This window comes from Neoarius graeffei, chromosome 3, assembly GCF_027579695.1.
Source record: "Neoarius graeffei isolate fNeoGra1 chromosome 3, fNeoGra1.pri, whole genome shotgun sequence".
Classification (NCBI taxonomy): domain Eukaryota; kingdom Metazoa; phylum Chordata; class Actinopteri; order Siluriformes; family Ariidae; genus Neoarius; species Neoarius graeffei.
Window position 1 is genome coordinate 120,686,675 of NC_083571.1, and position 15,775 is coordinate 120,702,449.

At 39.4% G+C, this 15,775-nt stretch overlaps 1 protein-coding gene across 4 annotated transcripts in view; it reads right to left on the reverse strand.

Moving 5' to 3' along the window:
* Positions 1-15,226, reverse strand: part of col12a1b (collagen, type XII, alpha 1b) — a 123,508-nt gene extending 108,282 nt beyond the window's left edge. For 2 of the 4 annotated variants that reach the window (XM_060918017.1, XM_060918016.1), the window contains exons 1-10: positions 14,932-15,225; positions 13,271-13,387; positions 8,174-8,290; positions 7,705-7,848; positions 7,564-7,620; positions 6,403-6,666; positions 2,757-2,921; positions 2,003-2,176; positions 1,360-1,650; positions 473-1,075 (exon numbers count right to left, since the gene is read on the reverse strand). In XM_060918017.1, coding sequence (XP_060774000.1) covers positions 473-1,075; positions 1,360-1,650; positions 2,003-2,176; positions 2,757-2,921; positions 6,403-6,666; positions 7,564-7,620; positions 7,705-7,848; positions 8,174-8,290; positions 13,271-13,349 — 1,894 coding nt within the window. In that variant the 5' untranslated portion in view covers positions 13,350-13,387; positions 14,932-15,225. Of the gene's footprint in view, positions 1-472; positions 1,076-1,359; positions 1,651-2,002; positions 2,177-2,756; positions 2,922-6,402; positions 6,667-7,563; positions 7,621-7,704; positions 7,849-8,173; positions 8,291-13,270; positions 13,388-14,931 lie in introns of all 4 variants that reach the window. The other 2 variants (XM_060918018.1, XM_060918019.1) reach the window with 2 other exon arrangements.
* Positions 15,227-15,775: the final 549 nt, after the last annotated feature.

The window sequence follows — 15,775 nt, forward strand, 5'->3', positions numbered from 1 at the left end:
GAAAATTCTTATGAATTATATGATAATGATTCATATCAATCATAAAACATCTGAAAAAATAAACTGTTATTTGAAAAAACAAAAATACTAATGTTTGTCAGTTCTGTGAAAATTTAATAATTGGTGGGTGTAAGGAACATGGTGGAACGTTCAAATTTCACAGACATACTTCCACTAGCTGAAATCACCCATGTGCTTCATTACATCACTTACACATGTATTTTCTGGAGTTACACAAAAAGGCTTTGATTGCAATAGTTAGCATATCCACAAACACCAGATGGCTATCTATCTCGCCTAACATCTTTGATGGGGTCCTCAAGGATCTTTTTGTAAGCATGTCAAGGGGAACATCTACAATCACCACACTAAAACCACCACACCAGACTAAAATATCCCTCCAGGGTTTAGCCACAGACTTCAATTATTTTATTTATGAAGTGACCATTGTGAAGTCAAAAGCTTTACTCACCTCTCTGCTTGATCTTCAGAAGTTCTTGCGCAATTCTCAGGCAAATGGACTGTGTCAGTTCTTTGGAGATCCTCTCGAAGGCGTCGAAATCTTCCACAGTGTACACATGCGTTTCAGCAGGAGAATTTGCAATGGCTTCCAGCTCTGATCTCACAGCATCTTTCACCCCAACAGCAAAGATCTCCACATCACTGTTCCTCAACATTGTGGCTGGATCTTTAAAGGCATCTGAAGACTTGCCATCCGTGATGAGGATTGTCACGCGAGGTACATTGTCGCGAGCTCCTCGGTTGGAAACAAAAATCTTCTGTCTCACGTAGGTCATGGCTTTGCCAGTGTTAGTGGAACCTCCTCTGTATGGAAAGGTTCTCACTGCTTTAATCACCGCATCCAGATTGTGGTGTGTGTTCAGGTAAAACTCGGTGTGTGGATCCCTGCTGTACTGCACAAGACTGATCTGGACCTTGTGTGGACCGATGTCAAAGGACTTGACCAGGTACTCCAGAAAAGCTCTCACTTTTGCAAAGTTGGCCAACCCTATACTGTATGATCCATCAACCAGAAGGACAACATCAGCCTGAACATCCACTCCAAGGGAACACTCTAGAAGGAAAACATTATGATTGATTTTGTGAATTAATGGCATTTTGGTTGGAACATCTTGACCAATACCCAGTACATCTTATTTTCATTTTAATTATTAGCAATATAAACATATTAATGAAGCCTAAGCCTCAGATGCTCAGCCTGCAGATGATAAACCATAACATTTTTAAGAGGTCATTAAATCTTCATTTAGAAAAGATTTAGAATGGGTCACTTGGACTCAAACAGACCATAGTAGTTAGCTCATGCTAAATTGATTGTTGCTGCATATTCCTATTTACCCAGTGATATTTTGAGAGGTTCGGTCTTCTGCGTGGCAGTGACTGGTTCACTGGGCGTTAGTCCTCTCAGGGCGAATAAGCTGATTTCATACTCAGTGTCTGGAGAAAGGTCCCTGACGTTCACACTGGTCTGAGTGGAACTGACGTAAAGCTCCTGCCGCTTGCTTCCCTCAGTCAGCGGTACCAGCTGTATCTTATAGCCAGTTACTTCACCCAGAGAGGCACCCCATGTCAGCCTCATTGATTTGGATGCCACCTCCTTGACCTGCAGGTACGAGGCAGGTTCGACCACTACAACAAAATGCAAGGATCCATTCAGGAGTCTGTAAATAATGTGCATGCACTAAGCTGCATATCATAAATGTCCTTTAGATAAGAAGCATGAAATGTTTAGCTAGAACAGCCTTCACCATACACTGGTATTGAAACCACTTGTAATGCTAAAGTGAATGTTTTTATATGTTAGTGCAACAAAAAGACAGATTTGATATGCTTGTTGTAGCATGTGTCATTCTAAGTACTGAATTCAGGCCAGTTTAATGGGACATGTACTGTATATACTATATATTAAAATATATGGTAACATGAGCTTATGCACTTTGGTTGTTGTTTATTTATTTATTTATTTTTTTTTTTATTTTACCTTCCTCGCCACTAGCCAGTGAGCTCATCTGGTCCTCGACTCCAAAGCACACGTGTGTAATGAGGTCCTTCTGTACGGTCTGGATCAGCTCAAAGCTAGAGACGGTATACACATGAGTGCTATATGGAGTGGATGCCATTTGTTTCAGCTGTTCTTCATCTGCCTCATTGATGCCTGATTTGCAGAGAAAATAAAAAAAAATGTGTTAACATCCATAGAACTGCACTTGATCTGAAATCTTGCTGAAGACTAACTCAGTTCTGTTTAAAAGTCAACACCTTCAAATCCCAAATGTCTCCTAAATGTGATAGCTACATGTGAAAACAACCAAAAGCATCCAATATTCATTCTTTAAGAATGCCTCACACTAGTGAGCATGTTTATAGTGAACATTCACTATAAGCATGTGAAAAGCAGCAGCCACTTATCGGGTCCCCACTTTTAAAGCAATCCAGCTGGATTAACCGTGAGCCTTTTGAAATAAGGAGTTGGAGGTCAGGTCAGTGGAAAACATTTAAAAGCAACTTATTTTTCCCCTACGAGTAGGAAACTACGATAGTGCCAAAGGCAGTGTCTGCAAAACCCATCTGATTAGACTTTGACTCCTCAAGGGGCTTTTTTTCCACCATTCGCTGCAGACTGAGTGAAATATGAATATGGAAAGGGCAGCAATCCCTCTGCCCCAGCTCTGAAACATTACACCAAAAAAATAAAGCATTTCATGTTTGAGAGACAGCTTCACACTCCAACATACCCAGAGTGAAGATCTCAACGCCGTTCTTTCTCAGTTTTTTAGCATAGTCCTCAATGGAGTCTTGTGATTGTCCACCTGTGATGACCACAGCAACTCTGGGGAATCCTTCTCTGGCGCCGGCATTTTCCGTGAAAATATTGTTCAGCAGGTAGTCCAAGGCATCACCTGTACAATGCCAGCAAATAAAATAAAATAAAACTAATCATTCACCTTGCAAAAAAATCTCTTTGAAATGCACCTCGCTATTCAATCCTATATCTTTATTTATGAACTGTCAGAAATAAGAATTAAAATTGTGGTTGCTGGCACGTTGCTGGTTCGTGAGTGGATTTTGGCATGGAGCGCCCGAGGGTTTGGCTGGGAATCTTTTGACATCCGCATAAAAAGAAAAGTGATTTACTTTTATACTACGCATGCTGTGTGTGTGTGTGTGTGTGTGTGTGTACGTGCATGCGCGGAGGCTAAAATGTGTGATCTGACCAGATCTGGTGAAGTAAAGCCTTGTCACATTAACCCTTTCAGACACACTTCAGTTTTATATATACATATATTATATATATGAGAGAGAAGTGACCAGTGACAATTGATAGATCAAAAGTGATGACAAAAGTGACTAATTCAAAATATACATTATTGACTAGTTAGTCTAAATACTGTTTCTTGTTGATCAAATTGTTTCTCTCTCATACAAAGGAAGGAGAGATGCTTCTATAGCAGCAGTGTTTCATCATATCCACAAGTTTTGGCTAGGTTTTCAGTTCAAGCAAGTAGAAAGAAGACTCAGGTGTGGCTCTGACTTTGTTGGAATGGAGATAAGATTGGATATCCCTGGGCTAGGGGTGTAACACAATGACACTATCTGTATCTATAATCTGTTTTGTGCTCCAAATATTCATATCTGTATTTGGATTTAAGTTGAAATTGGTGTGTGGCCTACACAGTTTTATGAACCCTACCTCTGTTATTCTGGATTTTATAACTGGGGCAGTGGTGGCTCAACTGCTAAGGCTCTGGGTTACTGATCTGAAGGTGATGGGTTCAAGCCCCAGCACTGAAAAACTACAACTGTTGGGCCCTTGAGCAAGGCCCTTAACCCTCTCTGCTCCCCTTGCTGTATATCACTCTGGATAAGCCTGTCTGCTAAATGTTTCCCTGCTCTCCCCATAGAAACACTGGAGAATACACAGAAGTAGAAATGCCTGGACTGTCACTATGTCGTGGCTCTGGAATTCATAATTGAGCTCAACTAATCTGAGGTGTTTAGGAATGTTATTTTTAATTACACTCACTCATTTTTTGTACTTGCCAATGATGTTTTGATATAATGTCATATATATTTTTGAAGATAGTTGGTTCTGTTTCAAAACACAGTCCTTCATACTCATGCCACATCACATGAAAATAAAAATGTCCCACTCACCCCAACATTTGTTTTCCACCCCATGGGTTCCCAGTGTCCTTTCTTTGAAGTTAAAAAAAAAAATAGTGCACCACCTAGTTCATATCTCCATTATGCACCTATTTCATATCTCTATTCAAATCCAAATAATTTATTTGCATTTGATTACATCCCTACCCTGGACTAAAGACAACTGGGAGCTCAGACAACTGGAAAGCATTAATCTTAATTTAAAAAAATAAATAAATAGAAGAAAGAAGACGGAGGAGGAGAAGGAGATTTAGTTTTGATGTGTTGAAAACTGATAAAGCCTCTTGGATGAATAGTGCAACATCTATAGCTTAAGCAAGAAGTCCAGTTTGTCTGACTTATAATGGTGCTTGAAAGTTTGTGAACCCTTTAGAATTTTCTATATTTCTGCATAAATATGACCTAAAACATCATCAGATTTTCACACAAGTCCTAAAAGTAGATAAAGAGAACCCAGTTAAACAAATGAGACAAAAATATTATACTTGGTCATTTATTTATTGAGGCAAAAGATCCAATATTACATATCTGTGAGTGGCAAAAGTATGTGAACCTTTGCTTTCAGTATCTGGTGTGACCCCCTTGTGCAGCAATAACTGCAACTAAACGTTTGCGGTAACTGTTGATCAGTCCTGCACACCGGCTTGGAGGAATTTTAGCCCATTCCTCCGTACAGAACAGCTTCAACTCTGGGATGTTGCTGGGTTTCCTCACATGAACTGCTCACTTCAGGTCCTTCCACAACATTTCCATTGGATTAAGGTCAGGACTTTGACTTGGCCATTCCAAAACATTAACTTTATTCTTCTTTAGCCATTCTTTGGTAGAACGACTTGTGTGCTTAGGGTCTTTGTCTTGCTGCATGACCCACCTTCTCTTGAGATTCAGTTCATGGACAGATGTCCTGACATTTTCCTTTAGAATTGGCTGGTATAATTCAGAATTCATTGTTCCATCAATGATGGCAAGCCGTCCTGGCCCAGATGCAGCAAAACAGGCCCAAACCATGATACTACCACCACCATGTTTCACAGATGGGATAAGGTTCTTATGCTGGAATGCAGTGTTTTCCTTTCTCCAAACATAACACTTCTCATTTAAACCAAAAAGTTCTATTTTGGTCTCATCCATCCACAAAACATTTTTCCAATAGCCTTCTGGCTTGTCCACGTGATCTTTAGCAAACTGCAAAAAAGCAGCAATGTTCTTTTTGGAGAGCAGTGGCTTTCTCCTTGCAACCCTACCATGCACACCATTGTTGTTCAGTGTTCTCCTGATGGTGGACTCATGAACATTAACATTAGCCAATGTGAGAGAGGCCTTCAGTTGCTTAGAAGTTACCCTGGGGTCCTTTGTGACCTTGCCAACTATTACACGCCTTGCTCTTGGAGTGATCTTTGTTGGTCGACCACTCCTGGGGAGGGTAACAATTGTCTTGAATTTCCTCCATTTGTACACAATCTGTCTGATTGTGGATTGGTGGAGTCCAAACTCTTTAGAGATGATTTTGTAACCTTTTCCAGTCTGATGAGCATCAACAACGCTTTTTCTGAGATCCTCAGAAATCTCCTTTGTTCGTGCCATGATACACTTCCACAGACATGTGTTGTGAAGATCAGACTTTGATAGATCCCTGTTCTTTAAATAAAACAGGGTGCCCACTCACACCTGATTGTCATCCCATTGATTGAAAACACCTGACTCTAATTTCACCTTCAAATTAACTGCTAATCCTAGAGGTTCACATACTTTTGCCACTCACAGATATGTAATATTTGGATCATTTTCCTCAATAAATAAATGACCAGGTATAATATTTTTGTCTCATTTGTTTAACTGGGTTCTCTTTATCTACTTTTAGGACTTGTGTGAAATTCTGATGTTGTTTTAGGTCATATTTATGCAGAAATATAGAAAATTCTAAAGGGTTCACAAACTTTCAAGCACCACTGTACTACTACACTCAGTCAACAATTTAGTGAGAAATTACCTATACTCATTTGATAAAGACAACATTTTTGTTCTATATTACAATAAGTTCTCAAATTCCAGGTCAGTTTATAAAACGGAGATCAACATGTTACTTTTCATTTCTAGCTCATTGACTTAACCTTCAAGTCCAACAACAGCTATAAAAACTGTCAGTTAAACTCACATGCATACTGTAACTATGAGCATGTGTTGTGGTGTGTTGTGGTGTGTGTGTGTCTTAAACACCTGTCATGATGTCTCCCCCTTTGTAGGGCAGGTTGTTGATGGCGCGGAGCAGATCAGGGCGTCTCAGGTACTGGTTTAGAGTGAACTCAGTCCTGGCATCTGTGCTATACTGAACCACAGCCACTCTGCTCTTGTCTTCTCCGATGTTGAAAGCTCCGGCCACGGCTGACATGAAGCTGCGGACATGTTTAAAATTCTCCTGCCCAACACCCCAGGAACCATCCACCAGGAAGACCAGATCTGCAACTGCACTGGCTGAGCATTCTGGTGGAAAAAGGCAAGGGAAATGTTTATAGGACCAAACAGAAAATTCTCTACAAACTCACACTGGCTTTATAAACATGATACATTTCTGTCATGTTATTTGGGGAATATTGGATGAAACCTAACACTGATCCAATACTGACTATATTTAAATGTAATAATTGGAAAAGATTGTTTAAAAGGTGTCACTATAAAGGTATCACATTTGCCATTATTTATTTCATCATTAGTTAATGATGATAAATAATGGTGTCAAATAGCATTTCAGGACTACAATGCATCCCTGATTGCGTGGCTACTACAGGAAATCCATTACTTCTTTGTACTTCAATCGACACTCAGAATAGAAAAGTGCATGTATCACTTCCATGCAGTGCATTAATTAAGTAAAAGAGTAATTATTTATTCCTGAATTTTGTTGACTTCACTGTCAACTATTCCATCTAAAAGTATCAGATATATGTGGAAGCTCCCCCAGCATTTAATCACTGTGCTTCTGAGCTACATTAAGCTGCTGAATCGGCTGGCGTGGGAACTCCTCTACCCGTGCTTAAGGCAGAAAAAGTCATTAGCCTTCTGTTGAAGGTGGAGGAGGCCATGAGGCTCTTGTAAAGTGAACCGCTGTAATGCTTTCCACTTCTCTCAGCATTTTTAGGGCCTTGTTTTAATCAGATTGGGCACAAGGGGCCACGTACAGCTGCACAGGAATAGGCACCCACTGACTCACACATAGACTGCCTCACTTTTTCATGCTGGAGTAACAAGCTAAATATTGTCTGGACTCATAAAGTAAAAAACAATGGGGCATTTATGAACTAACTAAATAAATAAATAATGAGCACACTAGGGGATGAGAGATAATGAATGAGTGAAAAACAGGCAGTGAGGTTTACTTACTGAGTGAATCTGAAACCTGTGATCTTCTTGGACCTCCTTCAGACCCACTTGATTGAACTAAAGAAAGAAAAATAATAATATTCATCCTCTAAAGCAATGTTAAGAACCCAAGACAGCATGGTTAATCAGCACATGACTTACTTGTTATCTGACCAGAGAGTGGTATACTCTCTTGTGATCCAGAATATGAAGATATTGTTACTTCATAATCTACATCAGTGGTTAAGTCTCTGATGGAGGTCTTTCGTGCATAGGCAGGAAGTGTAAACTCTTTCACAGGCTCATCTACAGTGAGGAAAGACAGAACAAATAACATAAACATATAAAAGGTTGTACTAACTGTTAGGGTTTTGTTTAAGTCCCAATACTGACTCTCTAGCAGTTTTGGGGTTTGAACAATCACTAGCATAGACATTTGTGCTATTGCTGTTATCACTTATTTATTAATGATCTGCATTTTCTGACACCTTATAAATTCTAAGAGTTCTTCAACAAGGAAGCAAAGTGTAACAAACTCATAATAGTTGAGTGAGGGGCATGCATACTCAACATAAAGCTGTAAAAGCTGAGTAATGAATGATATATAGGCTCATAAATTGAGACTACCCACCTGTATCTGATGACACGTGTATTCTGAAGCCCTCTATTCTTGACGGGGGCAACTTCCATGTCATTTCTACTGTGTGCTCATTTAAAATTTTAAATCTCAAATCCGACGGAGGTATCACTGAGAAAAAAAAGGAAGTAGATCAAGTAAATGCAAAAAGCGATTTATTTTTTAATTGTACAATTTAAATGAACACGTAGCAAGTGCACGGACGGGACCCCAACGATCAACACTTCATGTCTGAAGTTAGTACGTTCATTGTTGGGGAAGGAGGAGTGACGGCAACACATGAAAAGTAAACAAAAAAACAACAAAAAAAGAGGTAATGCCATTTTAGATTAAAATGACATCTGTTTGAGCGGTCTGGCCGAAGGGCTGCAGATTACTCAAGCAAAAACACACAGAAAAAAAAAACCAAGTGATCCACAGAGACCGGTAGAGTGCCAGATATTTCACATGCAGTCACAGCAGCCAGTCCAACACAGCTGGACTCACTGTGGTGAACTGCTGCAGAACTTTCTCCAAATATATATATTTTGAATATTGATTGTACAATGGAACAGTGCCATATCACAGTGCATATCTTAAAAATTCATTTCATTCTACACTGCATAAAGACTTGACTAGAATGACAATCCATTGCAAACCTCTTAAAAGAATACACACAGTGTCAGTGGTGACACTTGTGTACATTCTTTTTGACAAGAACTTAAATGTAGATATACATGAGGTGATTTGCAGAAAACTGGAATAGGACAAGTGAAACATACAAACAAACAAACAAACAAACAAACAAACAAACAAAAAGAAACACTGGGTTGGTCGCATTGGGCAGACTGATGGCACATCTGCCCAATGCACATGTACATGAAAAGTTGTATGCTACAACTTGGAACTTCCATGTACAGGACAAACTACATTGAGAGAATATATTTCGAAATATTTTAAAGTGATATCCTTGACTGTGTGATGTGATGCAGGTGTTCTCTAGGAGGTGCATTTGGCAGTTGAAAAAGAGTATGAGATGTGTGTATGTTCAGGATATCCCAATAAAATATTTTGTTAAGCGATAGCTCTGATCAGGCAGTGACCAGAGCCAAAGCTTGACCAGGGCAGGGACGTTAAAAATAAGATCCACCAACCTGGTTGACCAATTCAACTTTGATGATGGCTTCCATTTCTCGTCCCATTTGGGCCCGAACCAACCCTAACATTTTGCTGGTCATTAACACAGTCGCACTTCCCTATGGCCACATGTACTGTGTAGCTTATTATTTTACAATTTTTAATATACCAATATATTTACAGACAGGTAACAACTTAAAGAAAAGATTGAAATAAATGATTGGAGAAACACAACATGTTCTGATGCTTTAAGGGCATTGACTTTGCTAGCATGGTTTAGATTGAATTCTTCCTTTTGATGGAAGCATCACTGCAAATCAATACAAAGTTCTTCTGACTGCTCACTTTCATCATCTGGAGAAACATTTCAATCCTGATGGGCGTGGTCTCTTCCAGGATGACTCCACCCCCATGCACAGCACATAATGTAACTCTTATGCTTTGGTGTTAACCAACTGAACACCGATGGGAGATTCTGGAATGATGTGTTTTCCATCAGTGCTTTCCATTACCAGGATCAAAACACCAACTGAGAGAATATCTTTTGGAAGAATGGTGTTCACTGAAAGCTCCAGTTCCCTTCTAGACACTTACAGTATCTGTGTCAAAGCACAGTGAAGCTGTTCTGGTGCCTTGTGGTGGCCCAACACTGAATGTTGTCCATCCAGTCATCTATCCATGATCTGTAGCTGCTTATCCTGTACAGGGTAGCAGGCAAGCTGGAGCCTATCCTAGCTGACTACGGGTGAAAGGCGGGGTACACCCTGGACAAGTCTCCAGGTCATCACAAGGCTGACATATAGACACAGACAACCATTCACACTCACATTCACACCTACGCTCAATTTAGAGTCACCAGTTAACCTAACCTGCATGTCTTTGGACTGTGGGGGAAACCGGAGCACCCGGAGGAAACCCACGCGGACACGGGGAGAACATGCAAACTCCGCACAGAAAGGCCCTCGCCGGCCCCGGGGCTCGAACCCAGGACCTTCTTGCTGTGAGGCGACAGCGCTAACCACTACACCACCGTGCCGCCCCAGGTTAATATATCTCATCTCATCTCATCATCTCTAGCCGCTTTATCCTTCTACAGGGTCGCAGGCAAGCTGGAGCCTATCCCAGCTGACTACGGGCGAAAGGCGGGGTACACCCTGGACAAGTCGCCAGGTCATCACAGGGCTGACACAGACAACCATTCACACTCACATTCACACCTACGGTCAATTTAGAGTCACCAGTTAACCTAACCTGCATGTCTTTGGACTGTGGGGGAAACCGGAGCACCCGGAGGAAACCCACGCGGACACGGGGAGAACATGCAAACTCCACACAGAAAGGCCCTCGCCGGCCCCGGGGCTCGAACCCAGGACCTTCTTGCTGTGAGGCGACAGCGCTAACCACTACACCACCGTGCCGCCCCAGGTTAATATATATAATGGGCAATTTTATCATCTCATTCACGTGTGCTTCTCTATAGTAATCACACTTTTTACAGTCGTTTCAGAATAACATTGAATTAGTAGGTATTTGTTTTTCATTACATGTAAACCAAGTTCCAGTTTACTAGGTAGGCCAAACATCTTGGTCCTCCTAGATATTCTGTGCAGTTAGAGACTAACATGTACCTCATCTTTTTTTCTATTTCTCTTGTCAGGAGAGATTACAATCATGACCTTAATAAGGCTTTCTCATTGATCATCATCATCATCATCTGAATCTTCTGCTAATCATTGCCATCATCTATAATAAGAATAAGAAAAATAAAACTCTTTCTAGCATATGGAACTTGATTAAACAAAAAAAGTAAAGCACATAGCCTAGTAGGTGACATGCTGGCATCTGATGTTATTTCTTATTAACAGAGATCTTTTCACTTTATTTGAGAAACTTCAAAAGTGAAGAATATGACCCGACCTATTTAAAATAAAAAGAGTTGTTTTGGGAAAACTCATATTTTTGTCTTTTTGCTCCATAAAATCTGGAAATCTGGCTTCAGGATGGATGTCAAGCTGGAAACAGAAAAAGTTCCATTAGGGCTTCTGCTGAACACCAGTAACGGCACACTTTGTACTTTTATGTTTACTAATGATGATGTCCAGTCACTGATTTTCTGCCTTTTGGATGACTGAAAGTGTTTCACCACATGGATAACCTACCCTGAGTTTAATGAGAATATGGCTTTCATCTGCTGGTTTTGGAGATCCTCAGCTGCTATTTGTGCAATTTGTATTTTGTATTTTATGACCTTGGTTCATTTAAGCCCTGTGATAACTTGTCCAGGGTGTACCCTGCCTCTCGCCCGTAGTCAGCTGGGATAGGCTCCAGCTTGACTGTGACCCTGTAGAACAGGATAAGCCGTTACAGATAATGGATGGATGGATGGATGGATGGATGGATGGATGGATGGATTATTTAAGATGCATATAACTTTGGAATTAACTAGATAGTTTCTCATTCATAGAAGGTTACATTTTTCTTTATCCTCAGCTGTGTTCTTGGATCAGCAAGCTGGAAGAACATTCATTTTACTGGCAGTTGATATGTTGGAACTTGAGGGAAAATGTCCAGGATCTTGACCCTCATCTAGCAATTATCATCCTCAATATTAATAAAAAGGGAACAACCAAACAATATATGAGTTGTATTTCAACAAATGTAAACCACATCAGATATGTTTACTGATCTGTAGTGGGTTTCCCAAAAGCCTCTTAACACTAAGAGCATCTTAACAAGGAGAGAGAGAGAGTTCATTGTGCTGCTTGCTCTACCATTTAACAATGATCTTTGTGCTACGATGCTTTTGGGAAACTCTGCACTGATCTGTCACTGCTTTTTCTTCTTCTTCATATTTATTTATTTATTTATTTATTTTTAACCAAAGGCAAATCCTGAGCATCCTAAGTATTAGATTATAAAATTTATATTTGCAGTAAATCAGTTGTAACCTTAACATTTCTGTTGATGTGATTCCACTTGGTGATGTTTTATTGCAATTTAATTTAAAGCAATTTGTAACTCATATGCAGTCACATACAAAGTCAAAAATTTTAACAGAACTGGTGTAGTATACAGTAACCCCCACCCCCAGCCCCCGTCTATCCAAGTTCCCAGTAACTAAGTACTTTTCATAAAGTAAAATAAAAACCACTTAATTTAATTGAAATTAACAGCCTGTTCTAGCTTGCTTAACTAGAAAAAATGTAATTGAAAGCAGGCCAAAGTATCTAACCCATTTCCTGGGCACAGATTAAGACCAGTGTTAGCCCACACAGGGTTGCAAATCGATACAACACGCAGACTTAATCTGCCCCTCAGAGCAACTACGCCTTGGGTTGCTGCTTTAGTTCCAAGGATTTCCTTTACTTTTGAGTCGAACTATGAAGCGCTTCAAATCAGGACTTTGATAATAGAAACCAATTGTGCTCAGTTAAACCCAGATGGGTGAAATAGGGAAGCAATGGAAAACTAAACAAATAGTCCACATGTTGATTGCATGCTCAGATGGAGATTTTTAAAAGAGTATATGGGGGGGGGGGGGGGGGCAAATAAAAACAAAAAAACATGAAATAAAATATATTTTTGGGGGGGAGCACATCGGTAGGGTTACAGAGAAAGAAAGAAAGAAAGAAAGAAAGAAAGAAAGAAAGAAAGAAAGAAAGAAAGAAAGAAAGAAATGGGTAGAGAGGAGATAAAACAAAGAACAGGAGAGCAGGGGGGGACTACAGACGTCAGAAACAGGCACATTGGATATGAGAGGATATGAGAGAAAGACAGATCATATATCACAGAGAGAAGTGTTAGAGAAGAGAGGAAAAGAAAGCATGATTAAGAAGGAGAGAGAAAGACAGAGAGGGAGAGAGAGAGAGAGAGAGCACAGAAGGACATTTCAGTGAGATACTGTAAGTGTTAAAGAGGAGAGAATATGAGAGAAAGTGAGAGAAAGGAAATGTTTAGTGACTCAGCTGTCTTTACCGTCACTCTGTGCTCTCACACATGACACTATCGCCACTGCCATGAAGGCAGACGCTGTCAAACACAGCCTTCTCTTCATTTTCACTTCGTTTCTCTCTCAGCAGAGCATGAATGGACCTAAGAAACAAGCACACTGTTACACATCATCCAAACTCACACACGCTTATCTTTCGACATCAGCCAATACATTTACTCACTACAATTTTATTATCATTATTATTATTATTAGTAGTAGTAGTAGTAGTATTTTGTCATAATAATTACATATTTAACACAGTTGCCAAGGACATTTGGCAAGCGAGAATAACATTTTGAGATGCAGGGAGGAAAGACCTCTGTTTTGTATAATAATTATTTTATTTATAATTTCATATTCCACGGAGTAAAATTATATCTAATCATGTTTATTTATGAGGCACATTTTCATTTTGAGGCAAAAGTCTTTGGGCTTTACGTAGAACAATTTCAATAAAGTAATAACCATTTACAGTAAATAGCAATAAGAAACTACAATAAAATAATGACAATTTTGCAACAATACTATGAATTGGTACAAAAATTTACTGAACAGCAAAATAAAATGAAATGAAATACTGCATTTTAAAGTATATGGAGGTAGTACAAGGTATAAGACTGTGCTACTAATATTTTCTCGGACATTAGTCTTTAGAGTTAAACTAGAACTTAATGTGTGATGTTAGTTATTTAATGAGATGGATATGTTTCTTTTCCAAAGATTTGTGTGACACACCAATTATTCATAAACTATCATGTGTACCCTAAAAAAAGTGTTCAGCTAGAAGAAGAAAAAAAAAGTGTAGCCATAAGATATAAACTACAAGCTATAAAGCATCTGACTTCTATTGGAACAGTATCTTCACATTACAGCATGAAATGGGAATTCCTTTTTATTACATTAAGGGGAGACTTCACTAAGCCTCCGCAATAAACCAGGCAAGAAAAACTGCCTGAAAATAATTTCAGTTTGATGACAGACACAGAGCGCCTCCTGCTGAACACAGCACCGACCCATTCATACTCTAAAGCACACTTTTAACGCTCATCAATCTTTAGTTGACTCGGCAAAGTGCACAGAGACTCATTAGAAAAGAACAGAAAATTTACCGGATCAACAGGAATAAATGTCGTACATAATTATTAAGATCTGAGTCTTTCATTAACCCAGTGCATGCATCACAAGGACCTAATAAAATATTCAAGAAAAATGCGAAATGTCTAAAAAAGATTTTGTAGCAATTATACCGAGTTATTTAACATACAAGAACGTTGAATAATTATTCAGTAAATAATTAATAAAGACTCATTATGTTGTTGTTTTTTATATGAACTCTCAGAGCTCTCCATTCACAAATATCTTACAGTATCACAAATAAAAACAAACTGGACTTTTTTATTTCAATTTTATTGCACTTTTTATTATTCTACACAAACGCAGACATACATGCGATATCAGGAATCAGGTGTGATTCCCTCTGCTAAACTCTTCTTACAAGAAAAAAAAATACTTCAGTTAATATTTTTTTACTTCAATTTTGTGATTTTGGGGCTCAGATGTTATATTTTTAAATGAAAAAAAAAGAATAATAGTAACGACAACAACAACAACAAAGAAGAGCATCAGTGTCATAATTTGAACTTACCATTCAATTGCAGACAGTGTCCAAAAGAAATGACTGATATATCACACAAATAGAGGAGGAAGAGAGTGGAGCGGTCTGGTGTCCTGTCTGTCCTGGTTTACTTTGGACCTGATTTCTCCCAGACAGCCAAAGTGATGGAGCCGGAGGAGGAGGAAGAGGAGGAGGATGAAGGTCCGCTCTCCAAATGGGCCAGGGTCTGTCCTCAGTCTGCTACTTAACAGGGGGGCGGTGATATTGAGTGTGTAAAAAATAAATAAATAAATAAATAAATAAATAAATAACCCTCTTGCGACACCATCCTCATCATGAGAGCTGCTGGGAGGAATTTACACTGCTGGAAACTTCTGCGCACTCCTTTGATGGGGATGGAGCTCATCCATCAGAGGAGCTCAGGAATGAAGGCTGGGGTTTTACACGCACACACACGCGCGCGCGCGCGCACACACACGTACATTTGTCTCACTTTCCTTGTGAGGACTTTCCATTGACACAACTATTAAAGTATTAATCAATATCATGCCTGCATCTAAAATTAACCCTAACCTTAACCTCAGTTACCGGAAGAAATCTTTAGGCTCTCATTTAGGTTTTTTTTTTTTAAGCAAAAGCTGCTGTTAAAAAGGGGGGGGGGGGGGGGGGACTTGCCAAATGTCTTCACAAGGTCAGGCCTGTCAGATATTCTTATGCTTGTGGGTATATTTGGTATTTCGTCCCCACCAAGACATGAAAACATCACACACAATACAATAATACAATACACCTTTATTAATTCTCCCAAAAGGGTTTTTCAGAATTAATTTACATGAAGCTTAATGTTAAAATATAAAGAAAACAAACACACACA